General features: G+C 46.6%; 1 protein-coding gene across 1 annotated transcript in view; it reads left to right on the top strand.

Annotated features, from left to right (window-relative positions):
• Positions 1–23,178, top strand: part of LOC138299185 (E3 ubiquitin-protein ligase TRIM39-like) — a 182,115-nt gene that overhangs the window by 70,689 nt on the left and 88,248 nt on the right. Inside the window, exon 3 of the mRNA XM_069237280.1 lies at positions 20,275–20,505. Within this exon, the coding sequence (XP_069093381.1) occupies positions 20,275–20,505 (231 nt within the window). The remainder of the gene's footprint in view (positions 1–20,274; positions 20,506–23,178) is intronic.

Genomic DNA, 23,178 nt, shown 5'->3' with positions numbered 1-23,178 from the left:
GGAGGAGAGGCACCGGCGATGGAGGGAGCTGCATCCCACATGGCCCATGAGGCCGAATCCACTGATGGTGAGGGCACCAGTGGGACGGAGGGCGAGAGGAGTACCACGGCTGAGACTGGAGGGGTCAGTTCGGACAGTGACACCTCCTCCGATGGAAGCTCCTTGGTGGTGGCGGACACCTCTATGGCTACCACAACTACAGGTACAGCCGCCACCCCCTGTACCAGCACCGCCCTCCCAGTACCCCTCAGCGTGTTTCCTGTGCCCGCCCACTCAGGAGGGTGGGTATCTCCTTTGCCCCAGGCTCCTCAGGCCCTGCCCCAGTCAGCCCTGCTGCCCTCCGTGAGGAGTCTATTGACCTCCTGCGATCCATCTATGTTGGGCAGTCAACCATTGTGAATGCCATCCAGGGTCTGGCAGGGCATTTGCAACAAACAAATGCATTCCTGGAGGGCATTCACTCTGGCATGGCTGGCCAACAGAGATTGTTCCAGGCTCTGGCCAACTCCCTGATGGCAGCCATTGTCCTTGTCTCTAGCCTCCCCCTCCAACTTCCTCTATGCAGCCCCATCCCCCCAACTCCAGCCTATCCCAAGCACACCATGAGACCAGCATGCACCCAAATCAACACACAGAAGTGGCTCATGCAAACACAAGCACCACACTTCATCCCACAGGCACTCACACAAGCACCATCCAGATGCAGACACACCAACATCCACTGCCTCCACTGTGTCCCCCTCCCCCTCCCCCTCCTCCTCCTCGTCCAGAGGTGAGTTGTTTCCCTTCTGTGTTCTGTTTCTGCTGTGCTTTTGATGGCATTGGTACCGCCCCGGAAAAGCTGGCGTATTGGCTGGTTGTAAAAGGGTGGGCAGTACATTGTCTTCCCCCTAGCTGTTGGCGGTTACCGCCACGGTGCTTGTTGCTACAGCCATGGCGGTCAATGTGTTAAAGTGGCTGTCTGTGTTGACGATTTCCGCCGTGGTCAAAATTCCATTTTTTTTACCGCCGGCCTGTTGGCACTTTATCACCGACCGCCAGGGTTGTAATGAAGGCCTATATGTCCTAACTTAACCATACACTGCACCCTGCCCTTGGGGCTACCTAGGGCCTACCTTAGGGGTGTCTTATATGTAAGAAAAGGGAAGGTTTAGGCCTGTCAAGTGGGTACACTTGCCTAGTCGAATTTACAGTTTAAAACTGCACACACAGACACTGCAGTGGCAGGTCTGAGACATTAATTACAGCGCTCCTTATGTGGGTGGCACAACCAGTGCTGCAGACCCACTAGTAGCATTTGATTTACAGGCCCTGGGCACCTCTAGTGCACTTTACTAGGGATATACTAGTAAATGAAATATGCCAATCATGTATAAGCCAATTACATACACATCTTATATAGTAGCACTTGCACTTTAGCACTGGATAGCAGTGGTAAAGTACCCAGAGTAACAAAAACAGCAAAAACAGAGTCCAGCACACATCAACAACCTGGGAAACAGAGGCAAAAAGTTAAGGGAGACCACGCCAAGGATGGAAAGTCTAACAAAAAGGCTAAGGAGAAAGAACCCCTCACCGGCACACCTCACACTCCTGAGATCCAAATGGCTGTCCTACAAGAAACACATTGTTAAAGAAAATGGCAGTTTCTTTCACAGTAAACTGGACTGTGCATAGAACAGACCAAGGGAGCTCTTCAATATAATAAAACAACAAATTATCCTTACCTCGCAGCGTGAAACAACAGCCTCCAATGAAACCTGTGAAGAAATAGCGAACTTCCTCACTGACAGTATTGCAAAAATTTAACACTCTCTATTCGCCAGCACTAGTCCAACATCCCAGCCCACCTGATTCAATGACACGCAAATCACCACGGACACCCCCTACCAAGACTTAATTGAAGACTGGAGTGATCCAAGTAAAATCAAAAACAGTAGTGATCTACTACAGCTGAAAAATATTGCTAAGTGGACAGAGTTCAAGCCCGTGACAGAAGGAGAAGTCTTCAAAATAATTGAGAACTTGAAACCCACATCCCACACTCCTAATCCCCTCCCTTTCACCCTAGTACAGTACCTCAACCATATCATCTCCCTAATTTGGACCAAAATCATCAACGACTCTCTATCATCAGGCTGTGTGCCTCAATCCCTCCACGTGTGCCTCAATCCCTCCACATAGGCCAAGTCACACCCATTCTCAAAAAGACAGGGGTGGACCCAAGCACCTCAGTAACCTCAGACCTTTCACCATCCTTCCCTTCCTAGCCTAAACGCTGGAGAAGTGTGTCCTACTTCAACTCAACCAACACATAGAAGAATTCAACCTCCACAACACTTTCCAGTCAGGATTCAGGAAAGGCTGTAGCACAGAAACTGGTATGCTCAGTACATTAGGTGACATTCTCAGATCTTTAGATGAACGCGACTCCTGCCTCCTAATCCTACTGGACCTTTCTGCGACATTTGATACTGTAAGTCATCTACCTTTACTTGAGACACTCAGGAACTTCAAAAGTATCAAGGGCACTGTCCTGAGATGGTTCACATTCTATCTGCAACATTGCTCTCAACAAATTAAAATGAACAGTTGCCTATCGAAACCTGCACCAGTTTCATAAGGTGTGTCTCAAGGCTCAATCCTCTCTCCAGCCCTATTTAATCTCTTCATAAAAACCCTGACAAGTATTCTGAACCAAACAGTGGTCAACTTTCACCTATATGCAGATGACACACACCTCTGCTATGGAGTAAAATCTCCTAGTGACCACCGGCATATTAACATCACACTAATTAAGATACAAACATGACTAAACAACAACCACTTTAAGCTGAACCCCAACAAGGCAGAACTATTACTCCTTTCCCTAAAAAATAATCCTTTGCCTATCCAAGAATGTCTCAAGAGTGTGGGCACGCTAACCTGCTTTCTTTCACTTTCAAACTCCATCAGATCCTTTGGTATCACCCTGGACAAAAACATGTTGATGGAGCATATCAACAACTCAGCCAAAGTAGCACTCTACACACTAAAACATTGTTTATTCCCCCTGACGGTAATGCAATCACTAGTCCTCTCGAAACTTGACGACGGGAATGCCACCCTCACAGGTACTCTCTCCCACGCTTTCCTAGATTTTTCCAACCCAGTAGGATACAACAGCAACATGGCATGATAGAGGTGGGATATTAACCTGCTGTTATCCGGTGTGGAAATGACAATGGACAAGTGGGGGGAAGTCGGGAGGTTCCTCGGGGTATGTGGGTAGTCTGACTCACAAAGTACTGTACTGGCGATGTAATATGAATTTAGACATAGGTGTGGGGATCGATTGTGCCTGAGGTAATTTCTATAGTAGGTTTAATTTTACCATCATGGAAGAGGTCTACTACCTTGTGTAAGTGAAGAGAGGTAAGTGTTTGTTGTACCAAGCGCTTTTCAGTTAGAGGTGACCAAGGATTGTTATGGAGGGGTAACTGTGGTGAGTATAAGGGCGGGTCACCTAGATATTGTTGAAGTTGACACTAAGCCCAGCACGTTGCAGCAAAAGTCTGTCTATCCGTAGGGTTTCGGGGAAGGCCCAGAGGGAGCAAAGAGAGTGTTAAGTTGGATGCCTGGCGTCTCCGGATTACGGTATGGTATCCTGGTGATATCAGTAGTAAGCAAAATGTGCCTGAGTCACTAAGTAGTACAGGCATATATCCAGCACCCCAAAGCCGCTGAGTTCATAAGGCGTTGTCAGTGTTTGCCATCTGATACGTGGCCTACGTCCTGCCCAAATGAATTGTCTTAAACGGCTGTGTAGTGTATTGAGAAAGTTACTAGCACATTATGGATATTTTAAAATAAATATAAAAATCGGGGTAAGACTACCATCTTAATGATGGCAATGCGACCTCCTATGGATAGAGGTAGTTTGATCCAGCGCTCCACCTGTGTGGTTACTTTGTCAATTGCAGGCCCATAGTTTAATCAAACTTCTTGTTTGTCCATATGTAGGAAAATGTCCAAATACTTAAGCGAATTGGTGCACCAGGTGAGGGGTAGTCTAGGTTGCTGGCTTCCGTAAGCGAAAATAGTTCAGATTTGCCCCAGTTGACTGAAAATCCAGATAATGAACCAAACCAAACCACCACACGAATTAAGGGGGGCAAGTTAGTAGCTAGTTTGCGAACAAATCGTAAAATATAATCCGCGTAGAGAGAAGCAGACAATGGCCCCCTCTGAAATGGAAGCCCCCTACCTAGTCGTTCCGACAGGTGTCGGACAAGAGGGTCCTTAGCAATAAAAGCAGCAGGGAGAGGGGGCAATCCTGCTGCATGCCCCTTGTAATGGGGAAAGGGGGAAGATCACTCCATTCACTCAAAGACTGGAGTTAGGTTCTTGGTAGAGGAGCATAATGAGGTCGCAAAAGCTCCTGGTTATACCCAGTTTGGATAGTGATGCATGCAGTTATGGAACTCAAGGGAGTCAAAGGCCTTCTCCGCGTCCAACACTACAGCTGCTTCAGGAAGAGTTGGAGATATCTGATTTAAAACTGCAAAATCAGTACGCAGATTAATATAGTTTGAGCGCTGTGGCACAAAACCAGATTGCATATGGGATCTTATGATCTCCTTAACCTCTTAGCTGCTGGGCCTTTCCCCCCCAGGGCTGAGCCCTTTTTTGGCTATTTGGGGTAGTTCGCGCTTAGGCCTTCATAACTTTTTGCCCACGTAAGCTATCCATGCCAAATTTGCGTCCTTTTTTTCCAACATCCTAGGGAATTTAAAGGTACCCAGAGTTTCTGCGTTTCCCTGGAGGAGACAAAGAAATTATCCAAAATACACCCCCAATTATTTTTTTTCAAAATAATGGGAAAAAAGGGCTGCCGAAGAAGGCTTGTGGTTTTTCCCCTGAAAATGGCACAAACAAAGGGTTTGCAGTGCTAAAAGCACCATCTTCCCAGCTGCGAGGAACAGGCAGAGTTGAATCAGAAAACCACATTTTTCAACACAATTTTGGCATTTTACTGGGACATACCCCATTTTTATGATTTTTTTGTTCTTTCATCCTCCTTCCAGTTAGTGACAGGAATGGGTGTGAAACCAACACTGGATCCTGGAAAGCTAAGTATTTCTGAAAAATAGACACAATTCTGAATTCAGCAAGGGATCTTTTGTGTAGATCCTACAAGGTTTTCCTACAGAAAATAACAGCTGAAAAAAAAAATATTGAAATTGAGCTGAAAAAAACAGCAATTTTTCTCAACGTTTTAATCTGTAACTTTTTCCTGCAATGTCAGGTGTTTTTTAAAGCAATATACAGTTACGTGTGCTGGACTCTTCTGGTTGCAGGGATATATAGGGATTGTAGGTTCATCAAGATCCCTAGGTACCCGGAGCCAATAAATATGCTGCACCTTGCAATGGGTTTTCATTCCATACCGGGTATACAGCAAATAATTTGCTGAAATATAAAGAGTAAAAAAAATGTATCAAAAAAACCTTTGCATTTCCAAAATGGGCATAAGATAAGGTATTGAGCAGCAGTGGTTATTTGCCCATCTCTGAATTCCTGGGTGCCCATACTAGCATGTGAATTACAGGCCATTTCCCAAATAGACGCCTTTTTTACACATTGTCTTACATTTGGAAGGAAAAAATGTAGAGAAAGACAAGGGGCAATAACACCTGTTGTGCTATTCTGTGTTCCCGCAAGTCTCCCGATAAAAAATGGTACCTCACTTGCGTGGGTAGGCCTAATGCCCGCGACAGGAAAGGCAACATGGACACATTACATTTTTACTTTGAAATTTGATGTGTTTTTTGCAAAGTGCCTAGCTCTGGATTTTGGCCTCTAGCTCAGCCGGCACCTAGGGAAACCTACCAAACCCAGACACCTAGGGGAATCCAGGATGGGCTGACTTGTGGGGCTCTGATCAGGTTCTGTTACCCAGAATCCTTTGCAAACCTCAAAATGTGGCCAAAAAAAACACTTTTTCCTCACATTTCGGTGACAGACAGTTCTGGAATCTGAGAGGAGCCACAAATTTCCTTCCACCCACCGTTCCCCCAAGTCTCCCGATAGAAATGATACCTCACTTGTGTGGGTAGGCCTAGTGCCCGCGACAGGAAATGCCCCAAAACACAACGTGGACACATCACATTTTCACAAAGAAAACTGAGCTGTTTTTTGCAAAGTGCCTGGCTGTGGATTTTGGTCTCTAGCTCAGCTGGCACCTAGGGAAACCTACCAAACCTGCACATTTTTGAAAACTAGACACCTAGGGGAATCCAAGATGGGGTGACTTGTGGGCCTCTGATCAGGTTCTGTTACCCAGAATCCTTTGCAAACCTCAAAATGTGGCCAAAAAAACACTTTTCCTCACATTTCGGCGACAGAAAGTTCTGGAGCCACGAATGTCCTTCCACCCAGCATTCCCCCAACTCTCCCGATAAAAATGGTACCTCACTTGTGTGGGTAGGCCTAGTGCCCGCGACAGGAATAGATCACACAATGGTCAATGTTGGTACTTACATGAGGCAACTGTTGACCCTGGGGTGATCCATTCCTTACGCAGGCACTAGTTATAGGCACTCAAGTGGGGTAGTGTTTTTATCAGGACAGGTGAGGAATCACTGGGTGGTAGGAATTTTGTGGATCGCAGCATATTCCTGTAGTTTGTGTGACAGAAATGCAAGAAAATAGAGTTTTTATTCAACATTTCAGCTTTGAAGGGTATTCTGGGTAAGAAAACTTTGGGGAATCCACACAAGTCACACTTCTGTGGACTCCCCCGGATGTCTAGTTTCCAAAAATGTTTGGGTTTAGTATGTTTCCCTATATAGCCGCCGAACCCAGGACCAAAAACACAGGTGCATGCCTTACAAAACCAGTTTGTTTTGTGATAGATAATTTTGATATCTCAATACAATTTGGGCAGTGGAATTTGGGGCTGAACTAAATTGGGGAGCTCCCAAGAGAGCACCCTCTCTGTGCTTGCCCACTATGGCCCTCTTGCATAGACTGTGCTTGCGAAGGGACAACAGGACTGCCCTCATCACCTCCCTCACAATTTACTGGAAGGAGTTATCCAATGGGACTCCTCCAACTGAAAAATCACTCCCAGAGTCTGTGCCATCGTCCTATCCCTCAGATGCTGTCTCAGTATCTGCTGTCTCAGTCTCTGATCCTATGTCAGAGCTGTCCTCTATAACCCGAGTGATGTCAGCAGCAGTCATCCATCAAGATGCCATCTCTGCTATTGGCTAAACTGTTGCTCTAAAACACTAGCCTACATAGACAGTCACAAAATTGCTGGTGTGTGTGTGTGATATGTGCAACAGTAGAGCCCACCTTACCTGCGCTTCTTCCCTCGATCAGCACGTTCTTTCAAGACACTCAAACACCTTGTCACATACCATTCGTCACAGTCTTTAGCACCTCCTGCGCCCAGTCCAACAATCATTATTGGTGCTCCCACTCCCATGTCCTCCTCGAATTCCCTCAGTACCACCCAGCAAACGTGCTCTTCATCTCTCCATAGCCACCCCCCACCCCGCACATACATTTCATTGGTATTATAGCGCAGGTAGTGGCTGACTTTACTAATGTACTCAGCTATTTACATAAAATACAGATTTGCTCTTTGCAGTAGTCATATACACCTTCTGCGCTTCTTTATGGCACTAAAACTGCCACTAGACAAAAGTCTGATCCTTTTGTAGCAGAAACATAATCACAAGACTTACTTGACTTTTTTATTGCTGCCTAAAAGCTACAGTTGAAATGCGTCAGTTGAAGTATGTGCACTGCTTTGAAGACGCAACTGCAAGACAACTGGTGGCAAATATATATATATATATATATACATATATAGATATATATATATATATATATATATATATATATATATATATATATATATAGATAGATCACTTTTATATGTGGGTCTGGTTTTCCTGGGGGCCGATCGCAGCCCCCAGGGAAACCACACATGCACTGACAAAAGTGATCTATATATATATATATATATATATACATATATATAGAGCTATCTATAGCTATATCTATCTACATGGATTGATATATATATATATATATATCTGTATATTTTTTTGGTAGTTGTAGGGTTTCCTTGGGGGCCAAAATTGCCTCCAGGGAAACCCTACAACTACAAAAAAAAAAAAAAAAAGTATTGCCCCCACAGGGGGTCGCCCTGCCCACGGATGACCCCCTGTCAATTTCTTTATTAAAAAAAAAAAAAAGAAATTAGCCCCTGGGGGTGGCGGGATTGCGCGTGATCGCGCCCCCCCAGGGGCCACCAACCTTGAAATTAAAAAATATGGCCCGGTGGGGGGTTGGCCCGTTTCCGAGGGGGGCAGACCCCCCAAGTGAAATCCCTGGTGTCTAGTGGTGTTTCCTGGCCCTCGATCGCAGCTGTGCTGCGATCGAGGGCCAGGAAACGCGTTCAGGAAGGCCTCGTATGAAAGGGGAGAGTCTCCCCTTTCATACGAGGCCTTTCCGAACGTGGGGAAGGCCGTTTGGGGCCGTTTTCCCCATCGGAGCAGGAAGCGGCCCTACGCCCGCTCCCTGCTCCGATGGGGAAAGCAACACTGTGACATCAGCGCGCCTAGCGGCGCGCTGACATCGCAAGAAGGCGTGTGGGGGGCGGGGGAAGACAGGGAAGAGCTTCTGTGTCTCCCAGGACTTAAAAAAAAAAAAGAAAGAAAATCCTTCCTGGTGTCGGCCACTGGTCGTGACCCGCACCAGGGAGGTAGTGCGGATGCCCGCACTTAACGGGTTAACCGCTATCACTTTAGGCAGAATCTTGTTACCATGATTAAGTAGAGAATGTGGCCTATATGAGGTGTAGAGCTGAGCGGGTTTGCCAGATTTCGGTAATAAAGTAATGACAGCTTTGCTCAGGGTTGGGGGGGGGGGGGGGAACACCTTCCTTTAGTGATTCTGCATACACCTCTAAGAGATGAGGAGCAAGGATGTGCTTATAAGCTTTATAAAATTTCCCAGTGAACCTTTCTAACCCAGGATCCCCGATGCCACTCAGGGCATCTATGGCCTGCATGATTTTTGTCACTAGTGATCGGGTGGTCTAGGAATTACTGCTGCCCAGGACTGAGCCACACCTCAGCAATTTCTGCCAGGTAGTCTACCAATGCGGAGTCACCTCCACTGTAGTATGTGGTGTATAGTTTTGGGTAATAATCCGTAAATGTGTGTATGATAGCTGCATTGTCAGTGATGGTGTTGCCACTGTCTAGTGAAAGGCTAGTGATGTATATGGCTTCATAGTTTGGCCGGAGAAGCTGTGCAAGGGTACGTCCCAGCCTCTCACCCTCACCATACGGGCGGGCCAGCCTACATATAACCTCCCTTTCTGCCAACTCATGAAATTCCTGTAAGAGCTTACCACAGTCAAGTAGCACGTGGGGGCTGGACCCAGCCATCTCTGCAAGATCCATTCTCCGAAGATCACCCTCTACCCTGGCCAGATCATTATGAATGCTGTGAAGCACCCCTCATGTTTGACTATGCATACTCCTGTTATGTTGCCTTTAAAGGCTTCCCAGAGCATGGAGTGTTTGCCTACTGAACCAGTATTGAGGGTGAAGTACTCATTAATAGAATCTTGAAGCTCCATATGTAAGACCTCATCCAACAGGGCGTCTTCGGGGAACTGCCACTGTCTGGGCAGTCTAGCGCCCCAAGGTAAACAGAGAGACACCACATTCGGGGAATGATCCGACAGTGTATGAGGTTGGTGCAGGATTTCTGTGACCCACAGCAAGACTCCTCGTATACCAATATTCTGTGCTGGTCCATACATTATGTGGGGCAAAGTAGAAAGTGTCAATAAAATAACTCCGGTCAGAAAAATGCAAAGTATAGAATGGGAGACCAATCCTGCATGGATTTGTCTCCTAAGGTCAGTAGAAACCTCTAGAACACATCAAAAAATTGCATACTTTTACAAGGTTCTGAACAAAGGGTTTCATAGATCCAATATAGTTGTACACGGTTCCCACACAGCCCTGCCAAATACCACACCTCAGGGCTTATACTAGCACATTTTAGTGCTGTTGTCCACATCATCGCACCAAAATGCATTAATTACGTATTACTAGCTTCTAGCAGCATTACAAGGCACTGCAGGAAGCTCTTTGTTGTATTAAAACAGGTCAACATCTGCCTTCGGCAACAACAAGCTTCTGGGCCCAGGTGAAAAAAAAGGAAGGAGGATGTTAGACTAACCCCTGATGCGTTGTACTTGGCAAGGCTGGTGAAACTTCTGGGCACTCCCTAACTAACAGAGTAAAAATTGTGAGGGGTGGCTCTACCAGTTTGTCCAGTACTTCCCTTTTGTGGCACTGTAAACTATCCCACAGTACCCCTACCTTTCTGTATGGTCATCCCCAGACTTTTTACCTTCATTCCTCCATGTTTGCTTAATTTGTTTTAGTTGGCCTTACAACTCTGTACGCTTTACTACTACTAAGAAGTGCTAAAGTGCTTGTGCTCTTGCCTTAAAACATGGTAAAATTGTCTTCTTCCCATCTGGCATATTTAATTTACTTGTAGGTTCCTAGTAAAGTGGCACTACATGTGCCCAGGGCCAGTAAATTAAATGCTACTAGAGGGACTGCAGCACTGATTCTGCTACCTGCTTAAGTAGCCATTTAAAACATGTCTCAGGCCTGACTTTGCACCCTGTGTGTGCGGTTTTAAACTGCCATTTCAACCGTTTCACACTCCTGGTCTGCTTCCTCAGCCACCTGCCTACTGCCTCTCGCTGTTTTTGGTCTTTGCAGAGAGGTAGGAGATGGAGCATCCTCCACTTCTGCTTCAGTGTGCGCCAGTGACATGGAGGTGGAGTGTAGTCATCTCAATTGGTGGAAGTTTAGGCAGTGGTTGATGTAGGCAGGTCCTTGGTTGTGTAGAGCCTTGTGTGCATGGGTCAACAGACTGGATTGGCATCTCTTTTGTTTGGGGAGCCAGTTGAGTTGCCTGAGGTGGAGTGTCATGCAGATTCATTGGTGGAGGTCAAGGATGGGTCTGGCTGCAGTGTTCTGTATGGTCTGAAGTCTATGTGGGTGTGCGGCAATCCCTGCATAGAGAGTGTTGCCATAGTGCAGTCAGCTGGTGGTGACTCCCTGTGTCACAGTATGTCTCATGTGGTCATCTCTGTGCCCATCTCTGAATTCCTGGGTGCCCATACTAGCATGTGAATTACAGGCCATTTCTCAAATAGACGCCTTTTTTACACATTGTCTTACATTTGGAAGGAAAAAATGTAGAGAAAGACAAGGGGCAATAACACCTGTTGTGCTATTCTGTGTTCCCGCAAGTCTCCCGATAAAAAATGGTACCTCACTTGCGTGGGTAGGCCTAATGCCCGCGACAGGAAAGGCAACATGGACACATTACATTTTTACTTTGAAATTTGATGTGTTTTTTGCAAAGTGCCTAGCTCTGGATTTTGGCCTCTAGCTCAGCCGGCACCTAGGGAAACCTACCAAATCCAGACACCTAGGGGAATCCAGGATGGGCTGACTTGTGGGGCTCTGATCAGGTTCTGTTACCCAGAATCCTTTGCAAACCTCAAAATGTGGCCAAAAAAAACACTTTTTCCTCACATTTCGGTGACAGACAGTTCTGGAATCTGAGAGGAGCCACAAATTTCCTTCCACCCACCGTTCCCCCAAGTCTCCCGATAGAAATGATACCTCACTTGTGTGGGTAGGCCTAGTGCCCGCGACAGGAAATGCCCCAAAACACAACGTGGACACATCACATTTTCACAAAGAAAACGGAGCTGTTTTTTGCAAAGTGCCTGGCTGTGGATTTTGGTCTCTAGCTCAGCTGGCACCTAGGGAAACCTACCAAACCTGCACATTTTTGAAAACTAGACACCTAGGGGAATCCAAGATGGGGTGACTTGTGGGCCTCTGATCAGGTTCTGTTACCCAGAATCCTTTGCAAACCTCAAAATGTGGCCAAAAAAACACTTTTTTCTCACATTTCGGCGACAGAAAGTTCTGGAGCCACGAATGTCCTTCCACCCAGCATTCCCCCAACTCTCCCGATAAAAATGGTACCTCACTTGTGTGGGTAGGCCTAGTGCCCGCGACAGGAATAGATCACACAATGGTCAATGTTGGTACTTACATGAGGCAACTGTTGACCCTGGGGTGATCCATTCCTTACGCAGGCACTAGTTATAGGCACTCAAGTGGGGTAGTGTTTTTATCAGGACAGGTGAGGAATCACTGGGTGGTAGGAATTTTGTGGATCGCAGCATATTCCTGTAGTTTGTGTGACAGAAATGCAAGAAAATAGAGTTTTTATTCAACATTTCAGCTTTGAAGGGTATTCTGGGTAAGAAAACTTTGGGGAATCCACACAAGTCACACTTCTGTGGACTCCCCCGGATGTCTAGTTTCCAAAAATGTTTGGGTTTAGTATGTTTCCCTATATAGCCGCCGAACCCAGGACCAAAAACACAGGTGCATGCCTTACAAAACCAGTTTGTTTTGTGATAGATAATTTTGATATCTCAATACAATTTGAGCAGTGGAATTTGGGGCTGAACTAAATTGGGGAGCTCCCAAGAGAGCACCCTCTCTGTGCTTGCCCACTATGGCCCTGTTGCATAGACTGTGCTTGCGAAGGGACAACAGGACTGCCCTCATCACCTCCCTCACAATTTACTGGAAGGAGTTATCCAATGGGACTCCTCCAACTGAAAAATCACTCCCAGAGTCTGTGCCATCGTCCTATCCCTCAGATGCTGTCTCAGTATCTGCTGTCTCAGTCTCTGATCCTATGTCAGAGCTGTCCTCTATAACCCGAGTGATGTCAGCAGCAGTCATCCATCAAGATGCCATCTCTGCTATTGGCTAAACTGTTGCTCTAAAACACTAGCCTACATAGACAGTCACAAAATTGCTGGTGTGTGTGTGTGATATGTGCAACAGTAGAGCCCACCTTACCTGCGCTTCTTCCCTCGATCAGCACGTTCTTTCAAGACACTCAAACACCTTGTCACATACCATTCGTCACAGTCTTTAGCACCTCCTGCGCCCAGTCCAACAATCATTATTGGTGCTCCCACTCCCATGTCCTCCTCGAATTCCCTCAGTACCACCCAGCAAACGTGCTCTTCATCTCTCCATAGCCACCCCCCACCCCGCACATACATTTCATTGGTATTATAGCGCAGGTAGTGGCTGACTTTACTAATGTACTCAGCTATTTACAAAAAATACAGATTTGCTCTTTGCAGTAGTCATATACACCTTCTGCGCTTCTTTATGGCACTAAAACTGCCACTAGACAAAAGTCTGATCCTTTTGTAGCAGAAACATAATCACAAGACTTACTTGACTTTTTTATTGCTGCCTAAAAGCTACAGTTGAAATGCGTCAGTTGAAGTATGTGCACTGCTTTGAAGACGCAACTGCAAGACAACTGGTGGCAAATATATATATATATATATATATATATATATATATATATATATATACATATATATGATCTATATATATATATATATATATATATATATATATATATATATAGATAGATAGATCACTTTTATATGTGGATCTGGTTTTCCTGGGGGCCGATCGCAGCCCCCAGGGAAACCACACATGCACTGACAAAAGTGATCTATATCTATATATATATATATATATATATATATATATACATATATATAGAGCTATCTATAGCTATATCTATCTACATGGATTGATATATATATATATATATATATATATATCTGTATATTTTTTTGGTAGTTGTAGGGTTTCCTTGGGGGCCAAAATTGCCTCCAGGGAAACCCTACAACTACTAAAAAAAAAAAAAAAAGTATTGCCCCCACAGGGGGTCGCCCTGCCCACGGATGACCCCCTGTCAATTTCTTTATTAAAAAAAAAAAAAGAAATTAGCCCCTGGGGGTGGCGGGATTGCGCGTGATCGCGCCCCCCCAGGGGCCACCAACCTTGAAATTAAAAAATATGGCCCGGTGGGGGGTTGGCCCGTTTCCGAGGGGGGCAGACCCCCCAAGTGAAATCCCTGGTGTCTAGTGGTGTTTCCTGGCCCTCGATCGCAGCTGTGCTGCGATCGAGGGCCAGGAAACGCGTTCAGGAAGGCCTCGTATGAAAGGGGAGAGTCTCCCCTTTCATACGAGGCCTTTCCGAACGTGGGGAAGGCCGTTTGGGGCCGTTTTCCCCATCGGAGCAGGAAGCGGCCCTACGCCCGCTCCCTGCTCCGATGGGGAAAGCAACACTGTGACATCAGCGCGCCTAGCGGCGCGCTGACATCGCAAGAAGGCGTGTGGGGGGCGGGGGGAGACAGGGAAGAGCTTCTGTGTCTCCCAGGACTTAAAAAAAAAAAAGAAAGAAAATCCTCCCTGGTGTCGGCCACTGGTCGTGACCCGCACCAGGGAGGTAGTGCGGATGCCCGCACTTAACGGGTTAACCGCTATCACTTTAGGCAGAATCTTGTTACCATGATTAAGTAGAGAATGTGGCCTATATGAGGTGTAGAGCTGAGCGGGTTTGCAAGATTTCGGTAATAAAGTAATGACAGCTTTGCTCAGGGTTGGGGGGGGGGGAACACCTTCCTTTAGTGATTCTGCATACACCTCTAAGAGATGAGGAGCAAGGATGTGCTTATAAGCTTTATAAAATTTCCCAGTGAACCTTTCTAACCCAGGATCCCCGATGCCACTCAGGGCATCTATGGCCTGCATGATTTTTGTCACTAGTGATCGGGTGGTCTAGGAATTACTGCTGCCCAGGACTGAGCCACACCTCAGCAATTTCTGCCAGGTAGTCTACCAATGCGGAGTCACCTCCACTGTAGTATGTGGTGTATAGTTTTGGGTAATAATCCGTAAATGTGTGTATGATAGCTGCATTGTCAGTGATGGTGTTGCCACTGTCTAGTGAAAGGCTAGTGATGTATATGGCTTCATAGTTTGGCCGGAGAAGCTGTGCAAGGGTACGTCCCAGCCTCTCACCCTCACCATACGGGCGGGCCAGCCTACATATAACCTCCCTTTCTGCCAACTCATGAAATTCCTGTAAGAGCTTACCACAGTCAAGTAGCACGTGGGGGCTGGACCCAGCCATCTCTGCAAGATCCATTCTCCGAAGATCACCCTCTACCCTGGCCAGATCATTATGAATGCTGTGAAGCACCCCTCATGTTTGACTATGCATACTCCTGTTATGTTGCCTTTAAAGGCTTCCCAGAGCATGGAGTGTTTGCCTACTGAACCAGTATTGAGGGTGAAGTACTCATTAATAGAATCTTGAAGCTCCATATGTAAGACCTCATCCAACAGGGCGTCTTCGGGGAACTGCCACTGTCTGGGCAGTCTAGCGCCCCAAGGTAAACAGAGAGACACCACATTCGGGGAATGATCCGACAGTGTATGAGGTTGGTGCAGGATTTCTGTGACCCACAGCAAGACTCCTCGTATACCAATATTCTGTGCTGGTCCATACATTATGTGGGGCAAAGTAGAAAGTGTCAATAAAATAACTCAGGTCAGAAAAATGCAAAGTATAGAATGGGAGACCAATCCTGCATGGATTTGTCTCCTAAGGTCAGTAGAAACCTCTAGAACACATCAAGAAATTGCATACTTTTACAAGGTTCTGAACAAAGGGTTTCATAGATCCAATATAGTTGTACACGGTTCCCACACAGCCCTGCCAAATACCACACCTCAGGGCTTATACTAGCACATTTTAGTGCTGTTGTCCACATCATCGCACCAAAATGCATTAATTACGTATTACTAGCTTCTAGCAGCATTACAAGGCACTGCAGGAAGCTCTTTGTTGTATTAAAACAGGTCAACATCTGCCTTCGGCAACAACAAGCTTCTGGGCCCAGGTGAAAAAAAAGGAAGGAGGATGTTAGACTAACCCCTGATGCGTTGTACTTGGCAAGGCTGGTGAAACTTCTGGGCACTCCCTAACTAACAGAGTAAAAATTGTGAGGGGTGACTCTACCAGTTTGTCCAGTACTTCCCTTTTGTGGCACTGTAAACTATCCCACAGTACCCCTACCTTTCTGTATGGTCATCCCCAGACTTTTTACCTTCATTCCTCCATGTTTGCTTAATTTGTTTTAGTTGGCCTTACAACTCTGTACGCTTTACTACTACTAAGAAGTGCTAAAGTGCTTGTGCTCTTGCCTTAAAACATGGTAAAATTGTCTTCTTCCCATCTGGCATATTTAATTTACTTGTAGGTTCCTAGTAAAGTGGCACTACATGTGCCCAGGGCCAGTAAATTAAATGCTACTAGAGGGACTGCAGCACTGATTCTGCTACCTGCTTAAGTAGCCATTTAAAACATGTCTCAGGCCTGACTTTGCACCCTGTGTGTGCGGTTTTAAACTGCCATTTCAACCGTTTCACACTCCTGGTCTGCTTCCTCAGCCACCTGCCTACTGCCTCTCGCTGTTTTTGGTCTTTGCAGAGAGGTAGGAGATGGAGCATCCTTCACTTCTGCTTCAGTGTGCGCCAGTGACATGGAGGTGGAGTGTAGTCATCTCAATTGGTGGAAGTTTAGGCAGTGGTTGATGTAGGCAGGTCCTTGGTTGTGTAGAGCCTTGTGTGCATGGGTCAACAGACTGGATTGGCATCTCTTTTGTTTGGGGAGCCAGTTGAGTTGCCTGAGGTGGAGTGTCATGCAGATTCATTGGGGGAGGTCAAGGATGGGTCTGGCTGCAGTGTTCTGTATGGTCTGAAGTCTATGTGGGTGTGCGGCAATCCCTGCATAGAGAGTGTTGCCATAGTGCAGTCAGCTGGTGGTGACTCCCTGTGTCACAGTATGTCTCATGTGCAGTGGAAACCACTTGAAGATCTTCTGTAGCATGCATAGAGTTAGGGAGTAGGCAGAGGAGATAGTTGATCTGTGATTTCATGGTGAGTTTATTATCAATGATGATTCTGAGTTTTCCGGTGTGATCTTTGGGGACCGTTAACACGAAGCACCAGACTGATGTTGCCTGGCCTGCTCTTTGCCCACGCCAACAATCAGTCATGACACTCTCCTTGTGGCCTTCTCCAACGCAAATAGCACTTTTGGCACAAAACTTGAGAAGATAAAACTTCAGCGGGACTAGCTCTCTATTGCGGTCAGCCTGAACTTCTGAAGCTGACCCTGTTGACAACCCAATTTCTCACAAATCCCTTTTGGTCACTCTTGACCAATTCTGGACCAAGTTCCACCTCTCACTCGATCTGGAGCCAAGCTGATTAGCAAGACAAAAGAGAAACAGGCGTAGGTGTGCCAATGATAGGCTAGGTGTCTTTAGAAGATCAAGAAGGGACTGGGCACAGCCCCCAGGCCATCCTGTTCAAGGAAGCAAAATACCTCCCCACACCCAAGCCCTTTGTCCACTGTCTGGGAGCAATCTACAGCTCACTGCAGGGAAGCCATCAGAAGTTAGATAACAATGGACACTGTCGGAAAAGCCTTTTGACTTAGGGAGAAAAAAGACAACTTTCTCAAAGTGACATTTTTCAAATAGTAATATAAATATAAATAGGCTGGATTTTACATTACTTTTAAATTGAGTCCTTGAACCATTTCCTAGCTACTCCCAAAGTGAAGTTAAGCATATGGCCCTCATTACGAGTTTGGCAGGCAGTGGAGGCCACTGTCAAACTCGTACCGCCATCTGACTGCCAGTGCGACCAGAATACCACCAGCCCTATTACAGGTTTCCTGCTCGGCCTACAACGGGAAACATGGCCTTAACATTGACACCAGCTTGTAATCGAGCTGGAGGTGAGGCGGGTGCAGCAGCACCCGCTGCGATTTCCAATGCCCGTAATTCGGGCAGGTGAAAGCGCAATGGGGCTGTCTTTGGGGGACCCTGAACTGCCCATGCCAAGTGCGTAATTCGGGCAGTTGAAAGCGCAATGGGGCTGTCCATGGGGGCCCCTGAACTGCCCATGCCAAATGCATGGGCAGTTCAGGGGCCCCCATGGGGACCTCCTGATGCCCCCATTCCACCAGCCTTTCCATGGCAGTCCAACCGCCATAAAAAGGCTGGCTGGTTGGGGAGTTGTAATCCCCAGGGTGGCAGATTACAACCGCTGAGACCGCCAGGCTGTTAGCTGGCGGCGTTGGCGGTCCGACCCTGTCAGCTCCGCCATGGTCGTAATTTGGAGGCCGTACTGCTGCTTTGGCGGTGGTCCGACCTCCACCGCGGCGGTCTCATGACTGCCAGGGTCATAATGACCACCTAAATGTTTTTTAGGGTTGAGCACAAAGCGCTCTGTCCCTGTTACAATCTCTCTATAGGCTTGAAACCAAGCCTGTTTGAATCCCATCACTTTCCTGTGGGCCAGCCAGCTTGACCACAGTGATAAACGAGTAGATGTTTTTACTGCCAGGACATGTAAAGCATTAAGCACACATGTCATGCTTTTTAAATACCACAAACTCTTTCCCTAGGGGCATTTAGGGACTACTTTACGGGGTCGCTTATAAGCATTACAAATTGAAGGGTTAGGCCTGGCAAAAGGCTTATATTGCTAGTTCGGAATCTGGGCAGTTTAAAACTGCCCCGATTGCATTGGCAGGTGTAGAGACATGTTTTACAGTTTAGTTTAGTGAGTAGCACCATGTGGGTTAGTTCTCCGCAGTTGGTTTGTTGCTAGGGTATGGAGGGAATTCCTGGACATTCCCAGCCAGCAGGACCTATATCAAACTTATAATACTCCTGGAAATGGCAAAAACAAATAGTCTTTACTTTTCGTCTGTCGCATCTGCAGCAGCAGAGCTGCAAAAGCAGTTAATATCATCTGTGCATGCTGAGCATTCTGATATCGGTGTCCAAGGACCTGGTATTCTCACAGTGCACCTGAAGCAGCTGGACTTGGCGCCAGAACTCGGAGTACATGATGTAACTAGGAATGCAGTGCTGAAAAGATGAGCTCCATGTTGTTAATACTCTAGTGCTTGACAGGGCCACATTACAAGGTGTCCATAATGTAGAATGGGTCATACCAGGGCTGCAAATATTGATTTTTTACCTTTATCGCCCCCATAAACTGTGGGCATACAAAGTTTTAGTGCTCACATTAGGTGCACCTGAGATTATCAGGTTCTTTTCCAAATGTCATTCCAGATTCTGGACACTTTTCCTATGAGCAGCTGGAAATGTGAGTGGTGGCTATAGCGGTTCATGGATGACAATGAGGAGGGTATGGGCAGAGATGGTAGACTGTGATGTGACCATGGTGAGAGTTTGATGGTCCACCATGCTGTGGAAGGGGGTCGGGTGGAGGCCGGTAAGGTTCTCCTTCCTTCAGCCTTGCCCAAAGCCCCAGTGTTTTCTACTAAAACAACTTGACATTGTGTTCCCGCTCCTGGTAATCCCAGGGATACCATTTCAGCCTACTCACTTCCTTTGGCACACTATTTTATTTAATTTGCCTTGTAGCCTGCTTTATTTTATTTTTTACCCATTCTCATTCTTGAACTGAAAACACAGACCATGAACATATTAAGGGTGCCAAGGCCAATGCCACTGCACTGTTTCCACCGGGCTGACATAATACAACATTTCTGGCGGTCAGCCCGGTGGAAACATCGTGAATACGACAGTGGGGAGGCCGACGGCTTGACGGCTGCCTCACCACTGCCGTATTTAAATTGCGGCAGTCCGACCCCCAACTCCTAATCGGGCACTAAGTCTTACTTACGCATCCCTAACTATTTGTTGTTCAGAGAACCTTCTCAGTCGGCTTGCAATTTTCATATTTCACTTTAATGTTGTTACTGAGCGAAAGAAGATGGCTCATTAGCCCTTTGAATTCCTGAACCCTGCACTCTGGTCATCTCACTTCCAAAACTAGTCACACCTTTCAAGAGTGACAATAGGGGTAATGCTATAGAGGCAATCCTTAAGTAAAATTACATGAGGGTACCAAGATGTGTAGTAAAGACCCCCAGCATCAACCTCAGCTTTTTTCTTTGTTTAAGCGTTCTCTATGAAGGAAGACTATGGGAGAGTAAGAGATAAAGATCAGTTTTTGCAAAATTAAAACCCCTCTGCTACGTGGTGGGATTAGTCTGACTGCACTTAGTGTTTTTCCCAACGGGGAATGTGGTAGAAGGTATGTGGTTAACATGAAAACCATTATCAGTGAAATATATGGGGAGAATGTGATAAATGTCACTGTATTATACTAAAACACACATGATGTGGTTTGTTGGGTTTTTAATGAAGGAAATCTTCAAGAACCAGACCAAGAAGATACTGAATACATTTGAGCTTCTGCAGCAGTTTCTGGAGAAGGAAAAGAAACAGCTTCTGAGCAAACTAGAAGAGGAGCATGACGAGAAGATGAAAAAGATTTGGGAGAAACTGAATAAACTGGAGAAGCTGCAATCTACCCACCAAGACCTGATCACAACGATGGCAGGAAAGTGTCAGCAGCAGGATGTGGAGCTACTGAAGGTGAGAGTTGAACTTCTGTAGGTCAAGAAGAGTAGAGTTCCTCTGAGGAAAGACATGTCAACTGCAATATGAAGGACTACTTTAACAGTTTATTTCCTTACATGTTTCTGTTTTCATACACCAATAAACACATTATGAGGCCCATGATAAAGTGCTTTTGGAGGCAGAAAGTGGTACATAGGAAGGGAGGATGTTATTCTCCAGTTAATGTCAATTATTAGATGCAAAAGATGAGCAGGTTCAAGTAAGGTTCAGCCACTAAGATGAAAACCAACAACCTGTTGAGAAAGAAGGGCTTTCAGTCACCTTCTGAAGTTTGCTTTCTGCAAGACGGGTAAGAAGAGAGAGCTCCATAGAGATCCAAAAAGTGGGAGGGTCGTCTGTACTTTTCTGCATTTTGCATTGCACCTGAATGCTCTACTTTGCCATACTATACTGCATTTGTCACCTTTTAGCACATATACAACAACATATCCATTCATGAAATATTTAGTGTTGCACCTGACCCTTTTTGCAGGGTCATCCCCAGTCTTTTTGCCTCCTCCCTTCTAATTTTTCTGACCAGTTTTTGTTGTCTTTAGGACTCTGGGCACTTTACTACTGCTAAAACAGTGCTACAATGCACATGCTTTCTGTGTAAATTGTAATGGTGATTGGTGTATCCGTGATTGGCATTTTTGATATACTGGTAAGTCCCTATTAAAGTGCACCAGAGGTGCCCAGGGCCTGTAAATCAAATGCTACCAGTTGGCCTGCAGCACTGGTTGTGGCACCCACATTAGTCGCCCTGTAACCATGGCTCAGACCTGCCACTGCAGTGTCTATGTGTGCACTTTTTAACTGCCAATTCGACATGGCAAGTGTACCCACTTGCCAGGCCTAAACCTTCCCTTTTTATACATGTAAAACACCCCTAAAGTAGGCTCTAGGTAGCCCCATGGGCAGGGTGCAGTGTATGTTTATGATAGGACATGTACTGGTGTGTTTTATATGTCCTAATATTGAAATACTGCCAAATTCGGATTTCACGGTTGCAATGCCTATCTCTCTCATAGGTTAACATGGGGGCTGCCTTTAAATAACTTTAGTGCGCAAATTTCCTTTGGGAGCAGATAGAAATATGGAGTTTAGGGTCTCTGAACTCACAATTTAAAAATACATCTTTTAGTGAAGTTGGTTTTTAGATTCCTAGTTTGAAAATGTCACTTTTAGAAAGTAGGTATTTTCTTTCTTAATCCATTCTGTGACTCTGCCTGTTTGTGGATTGTCTGTCTGGGTCAGTTTGACAGTTGGGCAGGTTCAAACCTCTCCTCTAGACAGTGACACAAAGGGGTTTGGGGTGTAGTCTGCATATCCTGATGAGCAATCTGTGCTGGAAGGGAGGGGAGGAGTGGTCACTCACACCTGAAAGGACTGTGCCTGCCCTCACACAATGCAGTCCCCCTGGTGTGTGTGTCTGGGGCCTGGCCTGGACAAGGAAGGATCTTGCAAACACTTAAGACTTCGCTTTGAAGTTTGCCAACTTCAAAGGCAGAAAGGGGTATAAGAGAAGACCCAAAACTCCAGACTTTTAAAATCTGGAGGAGGACTACTGTCCATTTGCTATGTTGCTTTGCTGGACTGGCCTGCAGTTGCTGCTTCTGTCTGAAAAGAGTGCAAAGGGTAAACTTTGCTGTGTATCCTGCTTGAGAAAGTTCTCCAAGGGCTTGGAGTAGAACTTGCCTCCTGTTGGAAGTCTCAGGGACACCAAAGACTTCAGTTTCTTCGATCTGCAGCACTGGGGACTGTGTGTTTTGTGCTGTTCAAGAAGACGACACCGCTGGCCTGCACTGTGACCTGCCGATACCACACGGAGTCGCATTGCCATGCTTCGCACCGCAAATCTGGTCTCACCAACGCCATCATCGGACGAATTCACCGAGCTGCTGCTCGCACCATGACCTGTGGGCCCCGACTCTGCCATCACAATGCAGCCTGGGCATCCGCGCCTCCGCCGCTCCTGCTGACCCCGGCGCCGCTGCCTGCACCGTGGCCTGTGGACCACGCTTGTGAGAGTCACGAAGCACCGTCCCGCACCATTGGCTTGGGCCTACCGACAACAGCGCTTCCGCGATGATGCAGCTGTCTGCACCGTGACCTGTGGACACCGCACGTAGCACCGCCCCCGCTTCGCACCGCAGACCTGGTCTCACCGACGCTGCTGGATGTCATCACCGAGCCGCTGCCAGTACAGTGTCCTGTGTGCACCGCACGTCGCATTATCCTGCTTCGCACAGCAGCCCTGACGCCATCAATGCCAGCGCACCTGACTTCATCAGCCCAGAGTTCGATCCGCAAGGAGTGTGACTTCAAGGGCCCGAAGACTCCTGCACCGACTTTGGAACCGACGCCGCGAAGTCAGTGACGCCGCTCTCCAGAGCTCACCGCGAGGATCACAACGCCCTGCAAAGCCAAGATACTGTTTGCAGGTCTTCCCGACACCGTAGTTGGCCTGCGACGGTGAGGCCGGCCTGAACTGTTGATTTTGTTGATCACGACGCCACAATAGCCCCAGGTGGCGCTATCTACTTCAAGGAACTGTATTTTTTAGTAAATCTTGCAGACTTCATATTTTTATTACTGTATGTTGGATTTTTCTCGTTTTGGTCTTGTTTTACACAGATAAATATTGGC

Source organism: Pleurodeles waltl, chromosome 6, assembly GCF_031143425.1.
Source record: "Pleurodeles waltl isolate 20211129_DDA chromosome 6, aPleWal1.hap1.20221129, whole genome shotgun sequence".
NCBI lineage: Eukaryota > Metazoa > Chordata > Amphibia > Caudata > Salamandridae > Pleurodeles > Pleurodeles waltl.
Note: the sequence above shows the minus strand (reverse complement) of the source record. Positions and strands in the feature narration are given on the sequence as shown.